Source organism: Elephas maximus, chromosome 1, assembly GCF_024166365.1.
Source record: "Elephas maximus indicus isolate mEleMax1 chromosome 1, mEleMax1 primary haplotype, whole genome shotgun sequence".
Lineage (NCBI taxonomy): Eukaryota > Metazoa > Chordata > Mammalia > Proboscidea > Elephantidae > Elephas > Elephas maximus.
In genome coordinates this window covers 186,094,978-186,117,420 of record NC_064819.1, presented here as the reverse complement: position 1 = coordinate 186,117,420, position 22,443 = coordinate 186,094,978, and the positions used below count along the sequence as shown (strand labels likewise).

Below are 22,443 nucleotides of genomic sequence, written 5' to 3'. Positions count from 1 at the left end.
ATTTTTGTTATTTAGTGTATTTTTTTTAATTTCCTTTGACCCATGGATTATTTAGAAGTGTGTTAATTACTTGCAAGTGTTTGGAAATTTGTTTGTTGTCATTCTATTATTGATTTCTAGTTTGATTCCATTGTGGTTGGAGAATACACCCTGTGATTTCAATTATTTAAAATTTGTTGAAGTTTATTTTAGGGTCAACCCTATGATCTATTTGGTACATGTTCCATGGGCACTTGAAAAGTATGCATATTCTGCTATTGTTGGTTGGAGTTTTCTATAAATGTTGATTTGATCCTTTTGGTTAATGTTGTTGAATTCTGCTATATCCTTGATGATTTTCTGTATAGATCTTATGTCAGTTGTTGAAAGCAGAATGTTAACGCCTCCAACTATTTTCTGTCAGTTTTTGCTTTGTGTATTTTGCAGCTGTATTGTTTGGTGCATATATATTTACAATTGCTATGTATTCTTGAGGGATTGACCCTTTTGTGATTATAGAATGTTGCTGTCTATCGCTGGTAATTTTCTTTGTTCTGAAGTCTGCTTTGTTAAAGCTGTTGTTGTTAGTTGCCATCAAGTCAGCTCTGACTCATGGCGACCTTGTGTACAACAGAATGAAACGTTGCCCAGTCCCATGTCATCCTCATTATTGCTGGTATGCTCAAGTCCATTGTTGTAGCCACTGTGTATTTTGAGTGCCTTCCAACCTAGCAGGCTGATCTTCTAGCACTATATAGAACAGTACTCTGTTGTGATCCATATGGTTTTCATTGGCTAATTTTCAGCAGTGGATTGTCAAGCCTTTCTTCCTAGTATGTCTTAGTCTGAAAGCTCCACTAGAACCTGTCCACCATGGGGTGGCTCTGCTGGTATTTGAAATACCAGTGGCATAGCTTCCAGCATCATAGCAACATGTAAGCAACCATAGTAAAACAAACTGACAGACATATGGTAGATAATACCTTAATAGGCATATATAGATGCCCTTATTTAAAGTAATAATAGTCTGTGACTTTTATAATTTTTATCTGAAATATCGATAATATTTCGAAATACACTAAACCTCTCTTATTTCTTGGCTACCAGCTTCCTTACGCTCAGAATTAAACCATCAACATGCAGCTGCGATTGATTTGTTACGGCATAGTCATCATCAAGAATTGGCAGCTGCCAAAATGGAACTAGAGAGAAGCGTAGACATCAGCAGAAGGCAGGTAAATGAGAACATTCTGTTCTGTGAAGATTTCTTCAATGTGAATAAATTGAATGTTCACAATTTTCCAAAAATTTATTTTGTAATAACTAGTGCTGTACTTTTACTAGTTATCATTTACTGTCTTTATTGGAGAGTTTATTTTTAAGAGAAATAAGTGATTTGACCTTAGTATATATTGGTCATGAAATTACATTTTATCTTATGAACTTTTAATTGAATATTTTGAGTTTTACTTCATCTTGGGAAAGTGAACAATAAAATATACATATTGTGAAGTTTGAGGGCAGAATACTATAAAAGCGTTGTTGCCCAGTAGAACTTTTCATGATGATGAACCCATCCTAAATCCACTATGGTAGTCACTAGCCATATGGGCCATATATGGCTAGTTCAAATGAGGGCACTGAATTTTCAATTTTAATTAATTTAAACTTAGATTTAAAGAGCCGTACTGGATAGCACAGCTTTAGAAGAAGCAGGTCCTCAAGAAGAAAAAGGATAAGTTCTATTTCCATATAACCCTAGCACAGTTACTATCCATTCATACTTTTTAAACTCTGCTCTTCGACCAAGTATAAAAAAATACTTTCCTTTAATTAGGTAGTTTGTAATCTTGAATGTGTGAATGTATGCTGTGTATATTTTTTGAATGTGTGAATGTATGCTGTGTATATATTTTGGCATAGCGCAGGGAAAAAAAAAAAACCTGTTACTGTTGAGTTAGTTCCAACTCATAGCGGCCCTGTAGGACGTTGTAGAACTATCCCCTAGGGTTTCCAAGCAGCGGCTGGTGGATTTGAACTGCCAGCCTTTTGGTTAGCAGACAAGTGTTTAACTGCTACACCACCAGGAAAGGCTATTAATTATTAGTTTATTAGATCTGTGACCTTCACTTTGTTAGTCTTCAACGATATTCAGCAGCCAACCCAAGTTTTCTCTTCATTGCTAGGAAGTTTTAAGCGAGCCACCTTGTTACCAAGTTACACTTACTTCCAGCTAGGCTTACACTGAAATTGACAATGTCTAGACCTGCAAAACTTGTGGAACAGTGACTTCTAGGAAAATGGAAGGGAGCTTATCTGCCAGATAAGATAACTGCCGAAGCATCCTTGAGCAGATAGAATCTGCTTTCTAAGGCATGGAGAGAGAGAGGGGGAGAGAGTGTGTGTGTGTGTGTGTATGTATGTGTTTGCTTGAAGGACCTCTGAAGATGCAGGTTCTTTTAGATTTTAAAAGACAGTGGTGCCAACATCTTGCTATAAAACCATATATAACTTACTGAGTATATAAGAGCCATGTGTTCTAACCTCAGCTTTGCCACTGATTATATATCATTCTTGGGCAAATCATCTTTTAGGGTATTGGTTTCCTCATCTGTAAAATGAGGGAAACGTGCTTTTATCATCTTTTGGGTCCCTTTTTTGCCCTGACATTATTGGAGCTATGTCTCCATAAAAATACTTCTTAAATGTATGGAAAGAGGAGAGAGACCTTGAGGTTATCTGGTTTCAGCAGTTTGCTTTGCAGCAATGTCAGAATGGGTATATTTGACATTCAGGTCTGTCATTTATTCTCCCTCAAATAGACACAGAAAGCAGATACGTAGAAAACTTTTAAGAAATGTTTGTATTTTACAGAGTCAGGAGCACATGTGCAGAATAACAGACCTCCAAGAGGAATTAAGGCACAGAGATCGTCACATCTCCGATTTGGATTCGGAGGTACAGCACCTTCATGAGAATATAAACGCCCTAACGAAAGAATTGGAATTTAAGGGGAAGGAAGTACTCAGAATACGAAGCGAATCTAACCAACAGATGAGGTAACGTATTAATTACAACAGAAGAAGTATGCAGTGTTATCTAAAAGATTGTTCTCGTGATATTTAGCAATACATGCCTGTTTTTATGACTAGACTTCCCTTCTAGTTAAGATGTTGAAGACCACTTTTTACTTTATTTGACTATGTTATAATCCAGAACATAGATGGAGTGTTTATGTTTTGGATGATATGTATGTATTTGCTAACTTTGAAAATTGTATATAATATACTAAAACCTTTTTTAAATGTTATTTTTATAAAATAAAAAACATTAAAGGAGACAACTTTAACAAGCTAGAAGATTAGAGGAACATAAGTAGCTCAATTTAGGCTAGTTCCATTAATTTTCTATGTATTGTACCTAAAACCATTTCAGATCTGGTAGAATATAGAAAGTTTTGAAAACTTGACTTCCGAATAACATTTTCTTAACTAAAAATAAATTAAACAGGTTGCATGAACAAGATTTAAACAAGAGACTTGAAAAAGAGCTGGATGTCATGACAGCAGACCACCTCAGAGAGAAAAATATCATGCGGGCAGATTTTAATAAGACTAACGAGCTACTCAAGGAAATAAATGCAGCTTTACAAGTGTCGTAAGTCATGTTGTATTACAGAAAATTCATATGCAGGTAATTCATAAACTGAGGAGCACTGTGTCTAACCTCACACTAGCTACTTTTTTTATTCCAATTTAATGATACTTTAAAAAGAAAACTTAAGTGCTGTATTGCAGGTGGTAATTATAGTGTGATACGTTCTTTAGTTAGGATAAATCTGCAAGACAGTTGAATGTTTTTTATCAGCTGCTCCTGCAGCTCTACTAAGACAATACTTATCTAAGAATGTCTCCCAGCATCATTAACTATTCAGTACAGTGGAGAGAACTTACAAGTTGTCCATTATGTAATGTTACATTAAAGAGCATATTGTGAACAACAGGAAAATTATGATGCTATACACATACATAAACACACTATTAATATGTATTTTACAGAAATATCAAAAGATCTTAGAAAATAAACATTAAATTTTAATAACAGTCATTACCCGTTAGGGGGCAGATTGGGAGGTATTAGGGGAGAAGAAGAACAAAGGCTTTTCCTTTTGTATACACCCCACTTAGGTACTGTTTGAATTATTCTTACAGCAAACATTTCATTGTTTTATGATTTAAAAAAAACAATAAAGGAAAAACACTACAAATAAAGTTACTGCTCATACATAGTAATTCCAATATTGCTAAAATCGAAATCTTTGATTATTCCTTTCCTAAGACACTAAAAGAAACTGCTATAGCTGATGGTGCTAGCTAGCATTTGGTTCATCTCTGTGGCTCAAACCCTAATCCAGCTTCATTTTGTCAGAATTATCTACTCTAAGCTCTTGCTGATAGTTTTTCACCTTCAGTCTTCCCTCTTCCAATCAATTTAAAAAACTACTCATAAAGATAAAAGTATTTATATATATACACACATATATATCCATATCTCCATATACTTCAGTAAGGTCACCAAAAACCAAACCCACTGCCGTCGAGTCGATTCCGACTCATACCGACCCCATAGGACAGAGTAGAACTGCCCCATAGAGTTTCCAAGGAGCACCTGGCGGATTTGAACTGCCGACCTCTTGGTTAGCAGCCATAGCACTTAACCACTACACCACCAGGGTTTCCGATAAGGTCACAGTTAGTGCTTAATCTCATAACTTTCTGTTTTAAAGTTAAACTTATATTCTTTAGCTCCACTGTACCTTATTCTACATCATCCATCGGCTACCCAATGCCCTGTTTACTGCCTTTGTATCAACCAAGCTGACTTTTCTGTTTCCTTTAGGATCTTCTCTAATGTTCTTTATGGCTAAAATAACCTTCTGTATCAAGAGTACCTAATAACCTTCCTCCAGTCTAAAAACATCTCACATTTCATCTATTTAACTTAGTCTCACAGTAAATATTGTTACACGTGTGCGTGTGCACCCACTTACATTCGCTTAAGCAGAAGTAGAAATCAGACTACCACCAGTGGTTGGCATTCACTTTAGTGGCCTCTGAGGTGAGGTGCTCTTTTTGATGACCATATAGCACTTATCAGAATCTTCACATTAGTAGGCACTTAATAAATATTTTCTGAATGAATTTTATGAGCATTTCCTATAATATTTACCACTTTGTGAAGTTATCCTTGGAATGATAAGGAGACTCATGGCATCATTTCTTCCAGTCACAGTGACTTTGGTGTTTGCTATTATTGAAGGTAATTTTTAATCCTTTTGAGCCACAATAAGGGCTCAGGTATCTGCCTTGTAGAAGATCTCATAATGACAGGAATTTTGCAAAACTCCGGTACAAGTAAACCTCAGTGCTTGGCTATTACTTCTCCTGGCCTCACCATTATTATTTATCAGATAGAGGCAAAAGTCCCGGCATCCCCATATCTTCCTTTTTGGCATGCTTCTTTTATTTTGTGTCACCCTACCCCAAATCAAGAAACCATCACTTCATACTCTGAAAAAACATGCTCACACACACACAAAAAGAATAACCTCTGTCTGTCTGTGTGTCCTGTCTCCTTAAGAATGTTAATTTACAAAGAATAAAGGCTGCGTCTTTGCTTTTACTTTATGCTGTTTTATATGTTTTTGCATATTGTGGATTTTCCATAAGTAGTGAATTAACAACTTTTAACTTTCCTATGTCATGACCATTTTTAATAATTGAAGATTTAGTATTAGTGGTAAGTAAAATATTTTATCTGCTTTTCTAGATGTACCATTCATTTTACACTTTGACCAGGGTCCGTGCTAACCAGCTGTATTTTTTGTTCCACTGGAAATCTGCTGTCATCCTATAGTTAGTGTGGAAGCGTCTTGCTTCTGCTTTGTCCAAGCTTTGAGGAGTCAGAGACTCCAGGGAAGAGAACCAAAAAAAAAAAAAAACCCACTGCCATCCAGTCGATTTCGACTCATAGGGACCCTGAGGACAAAGTAGAACTGCCCCATAGGGTTTCCAAGGAGCAGTTGGTGGATTCTAACTGCTAGCCTTTTCTTTAGCAGCCACAGCTTTAACAACTGGGCCACCAGGGTTCCCCAGGGAAGAGAGTGGGCAACAAATTTAAATGATGGAAAGCACCATCTAAGCATTGTAGAAATGGTGATGAGAGTTCTGTATCTATTATGGAATCATTATTAGAAATCTTCTTCTCTACTGCTGGGTATTAAAGTCTTAGATTTTTAGATAGTTGTACAGAAATTTGATTTTCCTCAGTGATACAGTGTCTTAGTAAAAACCTTAGATTTAATAAAAATGTCATGGTTTTTATTTTTTAAAAAGCAGAGAATGAGCTTTTTGATTATATCTGAATGCTTCATTGTATAGTTAAAAGAATGGCAAAGCTAAATGAAAACATACATAGAACTTGGGTTTAGGGCAGATCTTTATTATGGTGGTTCAGAGATTGTTACTGTTTTAGGCTCACTTTACATTAACTTACCACTATACTAGAACAAAAAAAATTTCTTCAGCGAAATATTGTACTCTTTTTTACTTTAAATAAGTGAGTAACTCCCAATTGAACCACTCCTCCACCTTAAAATTAAAAGTTGTTCAAGTTATTTTATCAACAAAACCACAATAATTTACCAGCTAGGTTATTTTTATAGTTTTGTGAGGTAAGGAAGTAGTACTCCTGTTGTCAAAACTTTGACACTGAGTAGGGCAGGTATCAGTAATTCACATCGGAGTCTGAGCTCATACTTTGTGGGATAACAAAGTTTAACACTCAGGTTCTTCAGTTACTATATTTCCTTAAGGCTATAGAGAAGGGTGGTATAATAGTTTTTTATCTTTATAAAATGAAAGTTCTAAAATATATGTGTGCCTGATAAGACTGTTGTTTGGCTCTGCAATCTTGATTCACTGATTTTTTTTTTTTTTAAATCAGTTATTTGTTTTAAAAATCAGAATGGGAGTGGCTATTAATTTGGAAAGTTTTTTATACAGGTTGAATTTTTAGGCATTTATATCTTATGTCTGTGTTATCTATGAACCATAGACATTGACCTACATATCCTCAATGTAAAAAAAAATGAAACAAAAACAATTAGGGCATGCACGCATGATGAGAATCCAAGAGTGACTCTAATTAGTAATTTTATGTGCTCTCCTTTCTGTACTATCTTGGCATTACTTTCAGTGGAAATCTGTGTTTTGAATAAAACTTATGTGGTCCACTCAAGGCAGTGTTTTTAGACTTTAATCATTCCTGTATGACCACCCAGAAACTCTGGTGGCATAGTGGTTAAGAGTTCGACTGCTAACCAAAAGGTCTGCAGTGTGAGTCCACCAGGTACTCCTTGGGAACCCTTGGGAACCCTAGTTGCAGAGGGTCTCTATGAGTTGGAATCAACACGACGGTAGTGGGTTTGGTTTTTTTTTTTTTTTTTTTTTGGTTTATATGAAAACACAGGAGCTCTGGTAGCATAATAGTTAAGCACTTAGCTGTAACCAAAAGGTCAGAGGTTCAGACCCTCCACCTGCTCTGTGGAAGAAAGATGTGACAGTCTGTTCCAATAAAAGATTACAGGCTTGAAAACCTAGTGGGGTAGTTCTACTCTATGAGTCAGAATCAACTTGACAGCAATGGGTTTGGTTTGATTTCATGTGACCATTGGGAATTCTGTCATTTCTGGCAACCTATAATATTTTCTTATATTTTTAAATGAATTCATTTAACTTAAAATTTTAACAGGAACATTTTATATCACTAAATAAAACCATTATCACTAATGAAAAGCTTTATCTAAACAGAAGCTAAAAAATAATTACACAAATATAAATTCTGTGAAAATAAAACAAGGGTATTAGATTCTAGCTAGCATTGATGGCTAAGGCTTGCCTGTGTTTTGTGAAATAGAGTAAAAAGCCCATTTTACTGAGACCATTTTTAGAAGTGAACTGAGACTTTCTCCTTCTTGTGATCATAAAGGTTAAAGGAGAAGGAACTTAAAATTGTCTCTTCTATCACCAGTCATTCACACCTGGTCTTGAGGAAGCAATGCCTGCGTGGGAAAATACTGACTAATGTTGGCTTTAAATAGATCTTAGAATGGTACCGTGCTTTCTTCTTTTCAGAATTTTGAAGGTCTAATGATTTTGGAAATATATTTGCAAGTTTAATGTATTTCCTACTGCTTATTTGTTCTCTCCTTTAATGCTTTCCCATTTGTTTGTATGGATCGTTTTCTCAGTTTAATCAATTCTTTTTTCCCTTTATTATCCAGGCTTTTTTTTTTTTTTTTTTGAGTATTTTTTGTTTATTTTGGTAAAGATATTTTATGAAGAGGGTTAAACTGATAACAATTCATCACTATAAATAGCTTTAAATAAAACTTTAAAATTAGTTTTTTGCAATTCAGAATCTTGTACTTTGCTTTAATAATGAAGAAAGTGCTGCAGTGACATCTTGTGGCTACTCTGAGTATAAAACCCAAATATCCTTTTCCTTGTCTAAAAATCAGTTATTTTCAACCTTCCTAAAGCCTTCGCCAACAGAATACATAAAGAATGAACCCTGCCATAACTTGATAAAAAACAAGGTCACATTATTGTAAACTTAGTGAATCACAACATTTTTTCACTGAATTCCCATTGTCATTAAAGGACAATTAAAGACAGTGACTTACACACTGCACAACTGACTTCACCCTTAACTGACAAAGTTCCAGATGATCTGAGATAATCATTTCCTAACCCCACACTTTATTGCTGCAAACCCTCCCACCCCCAGGTTAGAACTCTAGCCACAGGGCTGGGTAGGAAGCCAAATTAATTATCTCTAAATCCCTTAGACTGAGTTGATTTAGTGTGTTTTAAGGTACTAAAAATGGAGCCCTGATGGCACAGTGGTTAAGTGCTCGGCTGCTAACTAAAGGGTCGGGAGTTCGAATCCACCAGGCACTCCTTGGAAACTCTATGGGGCAGTTCTACTCTCTCCTATAGGGTCGCTCGACGGTACTGGGTTTTTTTTTTTTTAAGGTACTAAAAATGGAGCCCTGGTGGCACAGTGGTTAAGTGCTCGGCTGCTAACTGACAGGCTGGCAGTTGGACCCCACTATCCTCTCTGTGGGAGAAAGATGTGGCAGTCTCCTTCTGTAAAGATTTACAGCCTTGGAAACACTATGGAGCAGTTCTACCCTGTCCTGTAGGTTTACTATGAGTTGAAATCAACTCAATAGCAACAGGCTTTTGGTATGTACTAAAATACACAGGGATCTTGATGTGGTGATCTTGATCTTGGGATGTGGTGGCAGGGACAAGAATCACTGATTCCTAAAAGATAATCCCATTGGAGCTATTTAATATTTGTTGAGTAAATGAATCCATCTGTGAATATTTATTGGTCGTAATTTTATTGAACTTAAGTTCTATCCTTTATATTCTGACAACCGTAAGATTTAAAAATTATTCTAATTATTTAATTCTCTAAAACTATGTTGAAAGTGCCCTTTTTTTCCCCAAACACAGCCAGCACTTTCCATTTGCATCATCTTTGGTCTGTCTTATATCTTTAGATTCTACAGCATTGCCTTTCCTCATAAAAGTGACCTCTATTCTAGAGTCTTTGGTGGCATTCAGTACAATTACTATCTCGTTCTGGACAGAACAGACCTACATGGGAATATAATTCTTCCCTTACCTAAAGAACCTTTTTTACGGTTTATATGTATTGGCTGATAATATAGAATCTCTAAGCTACATTTCTCATAAACCACAAAAGAATGATGTTGTATATATGTGTTCCTTGTTCCCCTTTCCTCTGTATCTTGTCCTTTCCCTTTTATATATGTTACCAAACCTTGTGTCATCACACAATATTGTATTTGTGGTAAGTGCGCCTAATAGTGAGCCTGCATTTCTAGGATCAAACCATATCCCATTCAGTTTGTGCAGAGCCCTCACCTCATATCCAAATACTCTTAAATGACTTAAAATGAGTGAGTTCTTTTAAACAAATAGCTTTCATCAACTCCTGAAAAGCCTTTTAATAACACAATCACATCATTCATTATGCATAAAGGTTTCAAGAAAAAAAAATTTGTTTTAAATGTGTGTTTTCAACTGGATTAATTTGAAAACATAGACATTGCAAAAGAACATGTCTGAGCCATATCAAAGAATTAAAGGTTTTCTTGTTTTTAGACTAGAAGAAATGGAAGAAAAATATCTACAAAGAGAATCAAAAGCGGAAGATATACAGATGATTACAGAACTAAAAGCCATGCTTACAGAGAGAGACCAGGTCATAAAGAAGCTAATTGTAAGATACCTTGTTTTGGGTGTAACCGTGTTAGTAACCAAAAGACTGTTGATTGGGAAAATATTTTTAAGTAATGTTAAATGAAACACAAATTACAAAATGTGCATTATGATTGAAATTTATTAAAATGTTTATGAATGAGAATAAGATTGCCTGTAAAGTAATCTAAATTTTTTAAATTTAATATTAGGGTAAGGGGAGTGTATGTGCTGCTTTTTCTGTATTTTTCTTTTAAAAAAATGTCATTTTAATACATCAAATGTTCAATAACATGTTACTGCCAATATATGGCTAATACACTATTATAGTACATGTGTGCGTATGTGTACATATTTTAATGTAGAATTAGAATTGGACAGGAAGGGAGAGTCAACACATCCGTGCAATGTAACTTCTGGGTTAATCAGGTTAATTTCGTGACACATATTCCATAGAATACTTACACTAAGAGATATTCCATGGAAAAGGAGTTCCACGATCTAGCCTAAGACAACCAGTAGGCTCTCTCTTAGGGATTCTCAATTCACATTGAGATGTTAAGGACTCTGGGAAGTTTTTGAAATTCATAAAATATTTCAGCCTTCTAAAATTATACATTTTGACCAGTAATTAAAACATTGCCTCTTACTACCACTAACAAATAGGAATCTTTCACAGTAAAACTAGAAATGCAGTGCTAATCAATCTATGTGTTATCTCTTCAACTAAAAATTTTGGAAATTAGTATGCAAAGAGAGCCTAAGAACAATATTTTATTTTCTTCTTAATATATCTCTTTTAGCCTTTAGGAAAGCCAGCCTGTTGTCTGGGGCTAGAAATTTGTGTCAAGAGAAACAGGTAGTAGATAGGGGTCCATAGGTAGAACCCAGAAGCAGGTGTTGGAGAGATAATGTGCTGCCTCAACGACTAACTACGCAGTTTTCTAGGCATTGCGAGTACAGACCTCACAGATTGCTCTAGCTGATAGCAGCTGTTGTTGTTGTTAGGTGCTGTTGAATCGATTTTCGATTTATAGCATCCCCATGTGATGGAGTAGATCTGCTCATAGGGTTTTCTAGGCTTTAATCTTTATGGGAAAACCTCAATATTAGCAGTTAAAACAATCCCAGGGGATGACGAACTACCTGGACACCTGAGCTGAAGCCATACGTGAAAAGCGAATGGACTCCTAGCCTCATATACCTGGTAACAGCTCTAGCCATCTGGTGACAGGGCATTAGAGCTTCAAAGGCAGAAATAAGCTAGCTAACTCAAGCAACCTATTTGGACATATCAAAACAAAACAAAGCAAGAAGCTAGGCTATAGTAAGCAAACATAAACAAATATGGAAACTTACAGAAGGCACAGAGACAACGGTCAGTATCAAATCACATAAAGAAGCAGACCATGATCGTTTCAACAAGGTCTCAAAACAAAGAATCAAGGGATCTTCTGGATGAAGGTGCCTTCCTGGAATTACCAGATACAGAATACAAAAGATTAATATTCAGAACTCTTCAAGACATCAGGAAGGAGATCAGGCAATACGCAGAACAAGCCAAGGAACACACAGATAAAGCAGTTGAAAAATTAAAAAGGTTATTCAAGAATATAATGAAAAATTTAATAAGCTGCAAGAATCCACAGAGAGACAGCAATCAGAAATTCAGAAGATTAACAATAAAATTACAGAATCAGACAACAGAAAGAGGAGCAGAATTGAGCAAGTGGAAGGCAGAACTGGTGAACTTGAAGATAAAGCACTTGGCACCAATATATTTGAAGAAAAATCAGATAAAATAATTTTTAAAAATGAAACCCTAAGAATCATGTGGGACTCTTATCAAGAGAAAGAACCTACAAGTGATTGGAGTACCAGAACAAGGAGGTATAACAGAAAATATGGAGAAAATTGTTGAAGATTTGTTGGCAGAAAACTTCCCTAATATCGTGAAAGATGAGAATATATCTATCCAAGATGCTCATTGAACTCCCCATAAGGTAGATCTTAAAAGAAAGTCACCAAGACATATTATAATCAAACTTGCCAAAACTAAAGATAGAGAATTTTAAGAGCAGCTAGGGATAAATAAAAAGTCACCTACAAAGGAGAGTCAATAAGAATAAACTCGGATTACTCAGCAGAAACCATGCAGGCAAGAAGGCAGTGGGATGACTTCTATAAAGCTTTGAAGGAAAAAAAAATTGCCAGACAAAAATCATATATCCAGCAAAACTGCCTCTCGCATATGAAGGTGAAATTAGGACATTTCCAGATAAACAGAATTTCAAGGAATTCATTAAAAACAAACCAAAACTACAAGAAACACTAAAGGGAGTTCTCTCTCTAGAAAATCAATAATACCAGATATCAACCCAAGACTAGAACACTGGACAGAGCAATCAGATGTCAACCCAGATAGGGAAATCACAAAAATAAATCAAGATAAAAAAAACCGCTCAAAACAGGGAAAAAGCGATGTCTTTATGAAAAAGAAGATAACATTAAAGGCAATATAAAGAAATAAAACTTAGGTTTAAACCTAGAAAAATATGGGTAAATGTTAAGATAACCACAAAGGAGACTAATAATCTTACTCATCAAAATAAAACACAAGAAAAAAATAGACATTCAGCAGAAACAAAATCAAATACAACAAATAAGAGGAAAACACAATATATAAACTACTCAGCACAAAAAATTAAGTGGGAAAAAGAAACTGTCAACAACACACAAAAAAAGACATCAAAATGACAGCACTAAACTCATATCTATCCATAATTAATGTAAATGGACTAAATGTACCAATAAAGAGACAGAGTGGCAGAATGGATAAAAAAACTCGATCCATCTATATGCTGCCTACAAGAGACACACCTTAGAGTCAGACACACAAACTAAAACTCAAAGGATGGGAAAAAATATATCACGCAAACAACAATCAAACAAGAGCAGGAGTGGCAATATTAATTTCTAACAAAATAGACTTTAAAGTTAAATCTACCACAAAGGACAAGGAAGGACACTATATAATGATTAAAGGGACAATATACTAGGAGGATATAACCATATTAAATATTTATGCACCCAGTGACAGGGCTGCAAGATACATAAAACAAACTCGAACAGCATTGAAAAGTGAGATTGACAGTGCCACAATTATAGTAGGAGACTTCAACACACCACTTTTGGTGAAGGACAGAACATCCAGAAAGAAGCTCAGTAAAGACATGGGAAATCTAAATGCCATGATCAACCAACTTGACCTCACAGACATATATAGAACACTCCACCCAACGGGAGCCAAGTATACTTTCTTTTCCAACACACATGGAACATTCTCTAGAATAGACCACATATTAGGTCACAAAGCAAGCCTTAGCAGGATCCAAAACATCAAAATATTACAAAGCATCTTCTCTGATTATAAGGCCATAAAAGTAGAAATCAATAACAGAAAAAGCAGGGAAAATAAATCAAACACCTGGAAACAACAATACCCTGCTAAAAAATGACTGGGTTATAGAAGACATCAAGGGTGGAATAAAGAAATTCATAGAATCCAACAAGAATGAAAACACTTCCTATCAGAACCTTTGGGACACAGCGAAAGCAGTGCTCAGAGGTCAATTTATATCAATAAATGCACGCATACAAAAAGAAGGACCAAAATCAAAGAATTATCCCTACAACTTAAACAAATAGAAAGTGAGCAACAAAAGAAACCGTCAGGCACCAGAAGAACAAGGCCAGGGGGCCGACTCTGGAACAGACCATCAATTACTCATGTACAAGTTCAAGTTGATGCTGAAAAAAATTAGAACGAGTCCACAGGAGCCAAAGTACGACCTTGAATATATCCCACCTGAATTTAGAGACCATCTCTAGAATAGATTTGACACATTGAACACTTAATGACCAAAGACCAGATGAGTTGTGGAATGACTTCAAGGACATCATGCATAAAGAAACCAAGAGGTCATTGAAAAGACAGGAAAGAAAGAAAAGGCCAAAATGAATATCAGAAGAGACTCTGAAGCTTGCTAAAGTGAAAGGAAGAAATGACGAAGTAAAAGAGCTGAACAGAAGATTTCAAAGGCGGCTCAAAGAGACAAAGTATTATAATGTGCAAAAAAAAAAGGGGGGGAACACATTCAGCATTTTTCAAGCTGAAAGAACTGAAGAAAAAATTCAAGCCTCAAGTTGCAATATTAAGGGATTCTACAGGGAAAATACTAAACGACACAGGAAGCATCAAAAGAAGATGGAAAGTACTTACGGAGTCACTATAAGAAAAAGAATTTGCCAATGTTCAACCATTTCAGGAGGTAGCATATGATCAAGAACCAATGGTAAGGAAGGAAGAAGTGCAAGCTGCACTGAAGGCACTGGTAGAAAACAAGGCTCCAGGAATTGACAACACCGAGATGTTTCAACAAACAGATGCAGCACTGGAAGTGCTCACTCGTCTATGCCAAGAAATTTAGAAGACAGCTACCTGGCCAACATGCTGGAAGAGATCCATATTTGTGCCCATTTTAAAGAGAGGTGATCCAACAGAATGCAGAAATTATGGAACAATATCATTAATATCACACACACACATAAATTTTGCTGAAGACCATTCAAAAGTGGTTGCAGCAGTTCATCGACAGGAAACTGCCAGAAATTCAAGCCAGATGCAGAAGAGGACATGGAGCCAGAGATATCATTGCTAATGTCAGGTAGATCCTGGCTGAAAGCAGAGAATACCAGAAAGATGTTTACCTGTGTTTTATTGACTATGCAAAGGCATTCAACTGTGTGGATCATAACAAATTACAGATAACACTGCGAAGAATGGGAATTCCAGAACACTTAATTGTGCTCATGAGGAACCTATACATAGACCAAGATGCAGTTGTTCCAACAGAATGAGGGGATACTGAGTGGTTTAAAATCAGGAGAAATGTCAGTCAAGGTTGTATCCTTTCACCATGTGTATTCAATGCGTATGCTGTGCAAATAAGCTGAGAAGCTGGACTATATGAAGAAGAACGTGGCATCAGGATTAAAGGAAGACTCATTAACAACGTGCCATATGCAGATGACACAACCTTGCTTTCTCAAAGTGAAGGGGACTCAAAGTACTTACTGATGAAGATCAAAGCCTTCAGTATGGATTATACCCTAACATAAAACAAAATTCTTCACAGTTGGACCAATAAGCAGCATCATGATCAGTGGAGAAGAGATTGAAGTGGTCAAGGATTTCATTTTACTTGGATCCACTGTCAATGCCCATGGAAGCAGCAGTCAAGAAATCAAACTATGCATTGCATTCGGCAAATCTGCTGCAAAAGACTTCTTTGAAGTGTTAAAAAGCAAAGACGTCACTTTAAGGACTAAGGTGTGCCTGACCCAAGCCGTAGTGTTTTCAGTCACCTCATATGCATGCAAAAGCTGGACAATGAATAAGGAAGACTGAAGAAGAACCGATGCCTTTGAATTATGGTGTTGGTGAAGACTATTGAATATACAATGGACTGCCAGAGGAACAAACAAATCTGTCTTCGAGGAAGTACAGCCAGAATGGTCCTTAGAAGCAAGGATGGTGAGATTTTGTCTCACAGACTTTGGACATGTTATCAGTAGTGACCAGTCCCTAGAGAAGGACATCAGGCTTGGTAAAGTAGACAGTCAGTGAAAAAGAGGAAGACCTTCAACGAGATGGATTGACATAGTGGCTGCAACAGTGAGCTAAAGCATAACAACAATTATGAGGATGGCGCAGGACTGGGCAGTGTTTCTTTCTGTTGTACACGGGGTTGCTGTGAATCGGAACTGACTCGGTGGCACCTAACAACATGAGAACAACAATCTTTGCAGGTGCAGATCCCCAGCCAGGTCTTTCTCCCGAGGAGCAACTGCGTGGGCTTGAATCACCAACCTTTCAGTAAGCAGCCAAGTGATTAACCATTGTGCCACCAGGGCCTCTTGCTGATAGCAGTAGATTCATGGAAAACTGCTGTATATTTTACACATGAAATTAGCAAACATGATAAATGTGTTTTAGCTATAATTCATAGAAATAGCTATTGATTTTCAAGTTCTTACTAAGTAGGTGTTACAGATATAATTGTATTTTATCCTCACAATGTGATAAGTTGTTAGGTGCTGTTGAGTTAGTTTCGGTAAGTGTTAGACTTAAAAGAGAGGTGTGATTTTCTAAAGTAACAATAACAGCACCAGGAATCTCGCCAGGCGTCGTCCCACACCAGAGCCCATTTATTCTTTTTCTACTGTATCCTGCTGACCCCCTGATTCTGTGGACTCTGAGGTTAATGACTTACTGGGTGGCAGTAAGTGGTAACTAGGTGAGGGATGAAGAATCTAGTTTTATTGAACACAGCACTGCATTCTCACACATATTGCTTATGGCCTTCCTTCAGTCAGGTTAGTTTAATTATTTTGTTTGTGAAGGCAAAAGGTGAATGTTTTATCTCTATGTGGCCCATTCTTTTTCTCTGCTCTATAGTTCCCAATGGTATAAAACATTGATGTCTCAGAGAGATCACATATACTCAAATCCATCTCCAGCACCCCAGGATAAGAATAGCGTCTTTTTCCTCAGCCATGCACACAGTTCCATGAGTGCAAGTTGGGCCTGCTCAAACTGTACAACCAGCCCTGTGGAAGAGATGGGACCAAATAAAACAGATCCGGTCTAGGAGGAAGAGGGGCTGGAGGGTAGAGAAAAGACCCTGGGGTATAGGGTTTGAAAGGTGTTGAAAACTTACCCACCAGCAATCTATTTAACACATCAGCAACCAGGTCTGGAAATTTTTTAAGAAGGTATAGGCATGTTCATATATGTTTTATATTAAATTTTTTTACGAAACGACATTTATAAATTAAGTTTTTTAAATAGCCAATCAAAAATGTTTAAAAGATGTTTGAAATTCTTTTGCTTAGGAGGATAATAAATTTTATCAGCTGGAATTAGTCAATCGAGAAACTAACTTCAACAAAGTGTTTAACTCAAGTCCTACTGTTGGTGTTATTAATCCACTGACAAAGGTATGTGCTGGAAACACTGTGAAAATAGAGAATTGGTTTAAACTTGATTTAAAATGTAAGAAAATATTTAAAGTAGCAGAAGACAAAGCTTCCTTTTTTTTTTAATTTAACAATAAATTGTATGAATTTTTATGTATTTGCAGAATCAGACTAATCATTTTATATATTTATTGATAATTTATACTCCTTAAAATAATATTAATATTATGAAACCTTAGTTTTACCATTTTGTCTTTCCTATGTCTAAAGAAAACTAAACTTCTAAATCACCTTAAGCTAATTGCTTCCTTTGGAGTCAGAATTCTTTATGGGGTCCAAAAAGTCACTCAAGCCCTGGATACCCAATTGCTATCTCTAATTGAAGCCCTCTGATCTCAGTGAACCTTGGGTTGAATGTGTTATTTTGTTCCCTACCAATCTCCAGAGAAGGATTTTACTTCTCAGTCTTCTGACCTTTCTTGACAATTAAAATCGAATATGTCCCATTCTGATACTTAACTTTATTACTCTCTGCCTTGCAGACAAATGAAATGGACATGGCTAAGTCTTACATGTCTTTGTACCCCAGCTCCCCATGGCTCCCAAACTAGTGCTTTGCATATACTGGGTATTCAGATATTTGCTCAGTTAGAAAATTTCATCATATTTTCTATAAGCCACCATGAATTATCTTAGGAAATAAAGTACATAATAAAGAATAATAATAACTGTATATATTAGCCACACTGGGATTATATATCTTTTGGCAGAAATTAATAGCAGCATAAATAATATCTGATCCAAATTTTATTAAGTTGCACATCATACCTAATTTCTCTTAGGTACTCAGCTGGAAATGTATTTAAACTTTTCTTTAACACTTATAGAACTTTCTTAAGAACTCTGACTCTATCCTTCCTTCACAAGTTAAAGTGTTCCAGACTTTAAACTTAAATGTTTTGTAAAATAGAATGACTCGACAGCAGTGGGTTTTTTTAAAGTAGGGGACCATATAGCTGTATTTCCATAACTGAACATACTACGTGGCACATAGAAGGCTGTCAATAAGTAATTGATGAATGAATGAATATAGTTATTTCTGTTTATAAATTCATAAGTATCATTAGGGTGAAATAAGCTTTCAGTTATAAAGCAAAATTATGAGACATGTTCAAACAAGATTTACTAGAAATATTTTCCTTTCATTTATTATTTATTCTATTGAAATGCAATATTTAGCTATGATATCATTACTAGAATTTTACCGTCAATACTTTGACTACTTAAAATAGAAATCTTAAATAGGTTTAATTATGCCCTCTGATAACTAGAAAAAGAAAATGCAATTTGCAAGAACTTTCAATCTACTTTTGACTCCTAATAGTGACTTCAGTTTTCACAAATGGCTATGGAGAAGACAGTTCTTCCTTTTTTCAATTATACTACAATAGGCTCCTTGTCAGAGACTCCATCATTCATAGAATATGACATAGAGAAAGATGTCTAGATAATCAGATACTACTTTATAAGTAAAGAACTGTCACTTAAATGCATTTTTTTTTTCAAACTCTGGAAGCATTTGATAAAAATTATTTCAGAAATTTTACTACCATACATTTAATTAGCAGAAGATGAGAATATTCAAAATATTTTAAAACTTGTTAACTTTTATTCAGCAGAGCAAGATGGTGCTCATTGGTTCTAGAGGCACCCATAAAATACTTAACTTTGAGGCTTAGTTTAATGATTTGGAAGCTGGTAGATTTGGGTAATCTGTAAATATATTCTTCTTCTCATCTCTTTTAATTTGAAAGGCAACTATCTCATGGCCAGTCACAAAACATTGATCATTTTTGTTTTGTAACCTTTAAGTTTTTTAAAAAATTTGTGACCAAATTAATATTACCAGTTGATTGAGAAATTAGACTGAATTTTGCATATTTAATTTTCGCTTTTCAGAAAGATGGTACAGTGAATTTAAAACCAACTTAGGTCTCCAAATCAGCTTCATATCTTAAGTAGAAATGTGAGATTTGTGTCAAACTAGATTGCCAAGCATTTTCTTATTCCCTTTTTTTTCCCCCCCTAGGCAAGGACTTCCTCCCTTTGACAGATGGCTAAAGCTCATGGACCTCTCTTTTAAAATTATTTTTAACTGTTCCCTTCTTCTAATTTTAGCCTAAATCAATTTAACCTCGTGGCACCTGCAAGACCTCCCAATATCTTTTACTCCTTGGCATTCTTCACACCTCCTCTTCCCCTCCCCATGAACCACTCCCTCAACGTTTCTTCCTCATTCTTCCTCTCCTGGCAGCATGTCTGGCTATGAGGATTCCATGTAGATAAAGAACATCTCCAAGGATCCCCAGACCACACGTTGGGTAACACTGGTTAATTTCAACATTCCAACTTACAAAAGCTTCCAAAGTTTTCCCATGGCAAATTTATATCTTCTACTCTGCCTATTTTCTCATGTGTCCTTACGCAAGGACTACTATCCTTACACTTATTATTTTTAATGCAGCAAAAGAAGAAGAATGATAAATCACCAACAAACAGGTTTGTGAGTGTTCCCAATCTAAGTGCTCTGGAATCTGGTGGAGTGGGCAATGGACATCCTAATCGCCTGGATCCCATTCCTAATTCTCCAGTCCACGATATTGAGTTCAACAGCAGCAAACCACTTCCACAGCCAGTGCCAGCCAAAGAGCCCAAGACATTTTTGAGGTGAGCCCCGCCTCACCAATGATTTTTTTTCTTTTCCTTTTTTAACTTGAGAAATTTACCTTCTTACATTTGCAGAAACCCACTACTCTAAGAACAGCATAGGAAAAGAAATATTACTGTGAAATATTTTCAGTATATATTTATGATCTCTCTAGAGAACTCCTTTTTTGACTGTATTGAAAAGATTTTTTCTAATTACTAGTCACCAGTTTTCTAAATGCTTCAGGAGGTGCTAATGTAATTTATATGCTTAGAATTTTAATATTTGTGAGAAGTTGCTTCATATTTAGTATTATCAATAATTTTTTATTAAGAATCCTTGTAGAATTTTAAAATATATTTTTTATTTATTAAGGGGGTTTTATTTATGTTTCCTATGTTATATATGTTCATTTTTTCCCTTTCTTGCTTACTAGTCTTATTTATAAATATATATACTTAATGCCAAAATAAAGTATATGTAAACTCTGGGAACTTAATGAAATACTTAAGCAAAAAAGTAAATTTAGAAATATGATAATATTTCTTAATCAACAGACCAGTTTTGTTACCTCAGAGTTAAGTATATTAACAAGTGAATTTCTAAAGAAATGCAATTGGATAACCATTAAAGTCAGAAAGTACTGCCATTTTATGCTCATCATACTGTTTACTGGCTTTTTGCTGCTTTAATTTAATTTTTTTTTTTTTAACTTACTAAACCCCAGCAGTGTCACTAGCAAGTCTTAACATGTAGACAGTCTGTTTTTTGGCAAAGTGTTCAACATAATTATTTGAAATTATTATTTGAAAAAGTTAAAAAAAAAAAAAGATTGAAAAATACTCAAATGCACCTTTAAACGTGTCTGCTGCTAAATATTTTGTGTTGCTTATTTTTCCTTGTGCATGAGTATGTTCAGGTATCAGTAAGATGCATGTGCATGAGCTCAAGAAACATGACTACTGGAGTTTCCATTACACATGTTGCGTGCCTTGTAATTTCCCCCAAAGACGGTAGGGATCCTTTTGTTTTCTCAAATAACCCAAAGAATCTTTAGTTATAACTAAGATAAGTATAAATTATATAACTTTGAAGATGGAGAGGGAAACTGGATTTTTAATGCACCCTTTTTCCCCTAGAGTATTTGTTATGGAATTATGAAAGTTTAACCTAAGTATGCATACAGTAAAAATACTATACCTAAAAAAAATATTATATCTTGGTTTAGTTACTTAGTTCAACTATATTTAAGGGTGTATCTGTAAGATCAAATGCTTGTATCAGATTCTGAAAGTTTAATTAATTGAAAGGGAAAAGGTACTACTATAGAGGAACATTATCTTATTCTCTCTTATTCTCCACAATTCCTCCTCAGTTCTTCTACTCAGAGAAGTTGACATTATTTTTCTCAATTGTTTTTTTATTTTTATTTTTGTAATTATGGTTATGTGGCTCCTCCTTAACTGACTTCATCTGAGCTGCTGATGCACTCTCATGGTCTCATGGAGTGGAGAAACAACTCTAGAGGAGATAGCAAGTATTTTAAAACACAGCTTCTAAACTGAGGACCAGTTGTGGTAGTCTACACTGATGTTTTAGGTGCTTTTACCTTCACTTTGCAAAACACCTTAATGCTGGGTTACATGTCTCTCTCTTTATGAATTCAGTCCTCCTCAGAGTGAAGCTTCCCCGGTACCTTCTCCAGATCCCCAACGCCAGGAGTGGTTTGCCCGGTACTTCACATTCTGAAGGAATTGTCTTGCCACAGCTCTGTGTGGACCGATGCTAAGAGCATGACCTTATACAAATCATTACATCAACAGGCTTTCCTGTGTCAAACACTGTGAATGAGAAAGTATTTGTCTCTAATTTGAAAATGCACTGTATTTCTTGTGATATTTATTGGAAGTACTCCATTAGGTACTATATTATGTGTGTAATTATAGCAGTTATTTTTATTTGAGATGGAAAAGTCTTTAACCTTTGTAATTACTGCATAATAAATTTTGTTAGAGCAAACAATGGTGCTTTTCATTTTTCCCTAGTAAGTTTTCTTTTTTTTTTTTTTTTTAAGTTTTAAATACCTTTTAATTTCAGGTAACACTTGCCAAAAAGCTTTACTGCATAATAATCATATAATATCAAATTATTTGACTTCGATAATCACGCACAAAAAAATCAGGATAGGGAAATTATCTGTTGGTTTCTTCTGTTACCATGTATAACTTTAAACTGGGTTCTCTAAATTTGCAAGGCCAGAATGAAAGCACTTGTGTAAATAGTAGACTTTGAAGTATATAAAATACTTCTGACTTATAGGTTTCTCAAGTATTGTTTCTGAGGCTTGAGGATCTAGAA

At 35.4% G+C, this 22,443-nt stretch overlaps 1 protein-coding gene across 4 annotated transcripts in view; it reads left to right on the top strand.

The window, feature by feature from the left end:
• FAM184A (family with sequence similarity 184 member A) overlaps positions 1–22,015 on the top strand; it is a 137,722-nt gene extending 115,707 nt beyond the window's left edge. For 2 of the 4 annotated variants that reach the window (XM_049899919.1, XM_049899939.1), the window contains exons 12-18: positions 1,087–1,214; positions 2,854–3,038; positions 3,490–3,636; positions 10,242–10,359; positions 17,295–17,399; positions 19,903–20,105; positions 21,753–22,015. In XM_049899919.1, coding sequence (XP_049755876.1) covers positions 1,087–1,214; positions 2,854–3,038; positions 3,490–3,636; positions 10,242–10,359; positions 17,295–17,399; positions 19,903–20,105; positions 21,753–21,834 — 968 coding nt within the window. In that variant the 3' untranslated portion in view covers positions 21,835–22,015. Of the gene's footprint in view, positions 1–1,086; positions 1,215–2,853; positions 3,039–3,489; positions 3,637–10,241; positions 10,360–16,208; positions 16,308–17,294; positions 17,400–19,902; positions 20,106–21,752 lie in introns of those variants that run through there. The other 2 variants (XM_049899929.1, XM_049899950.1) reach the window with 2 other exon arrangements.
• Positions 22,016–22,443: the final 428 nt, after the last annotated feature.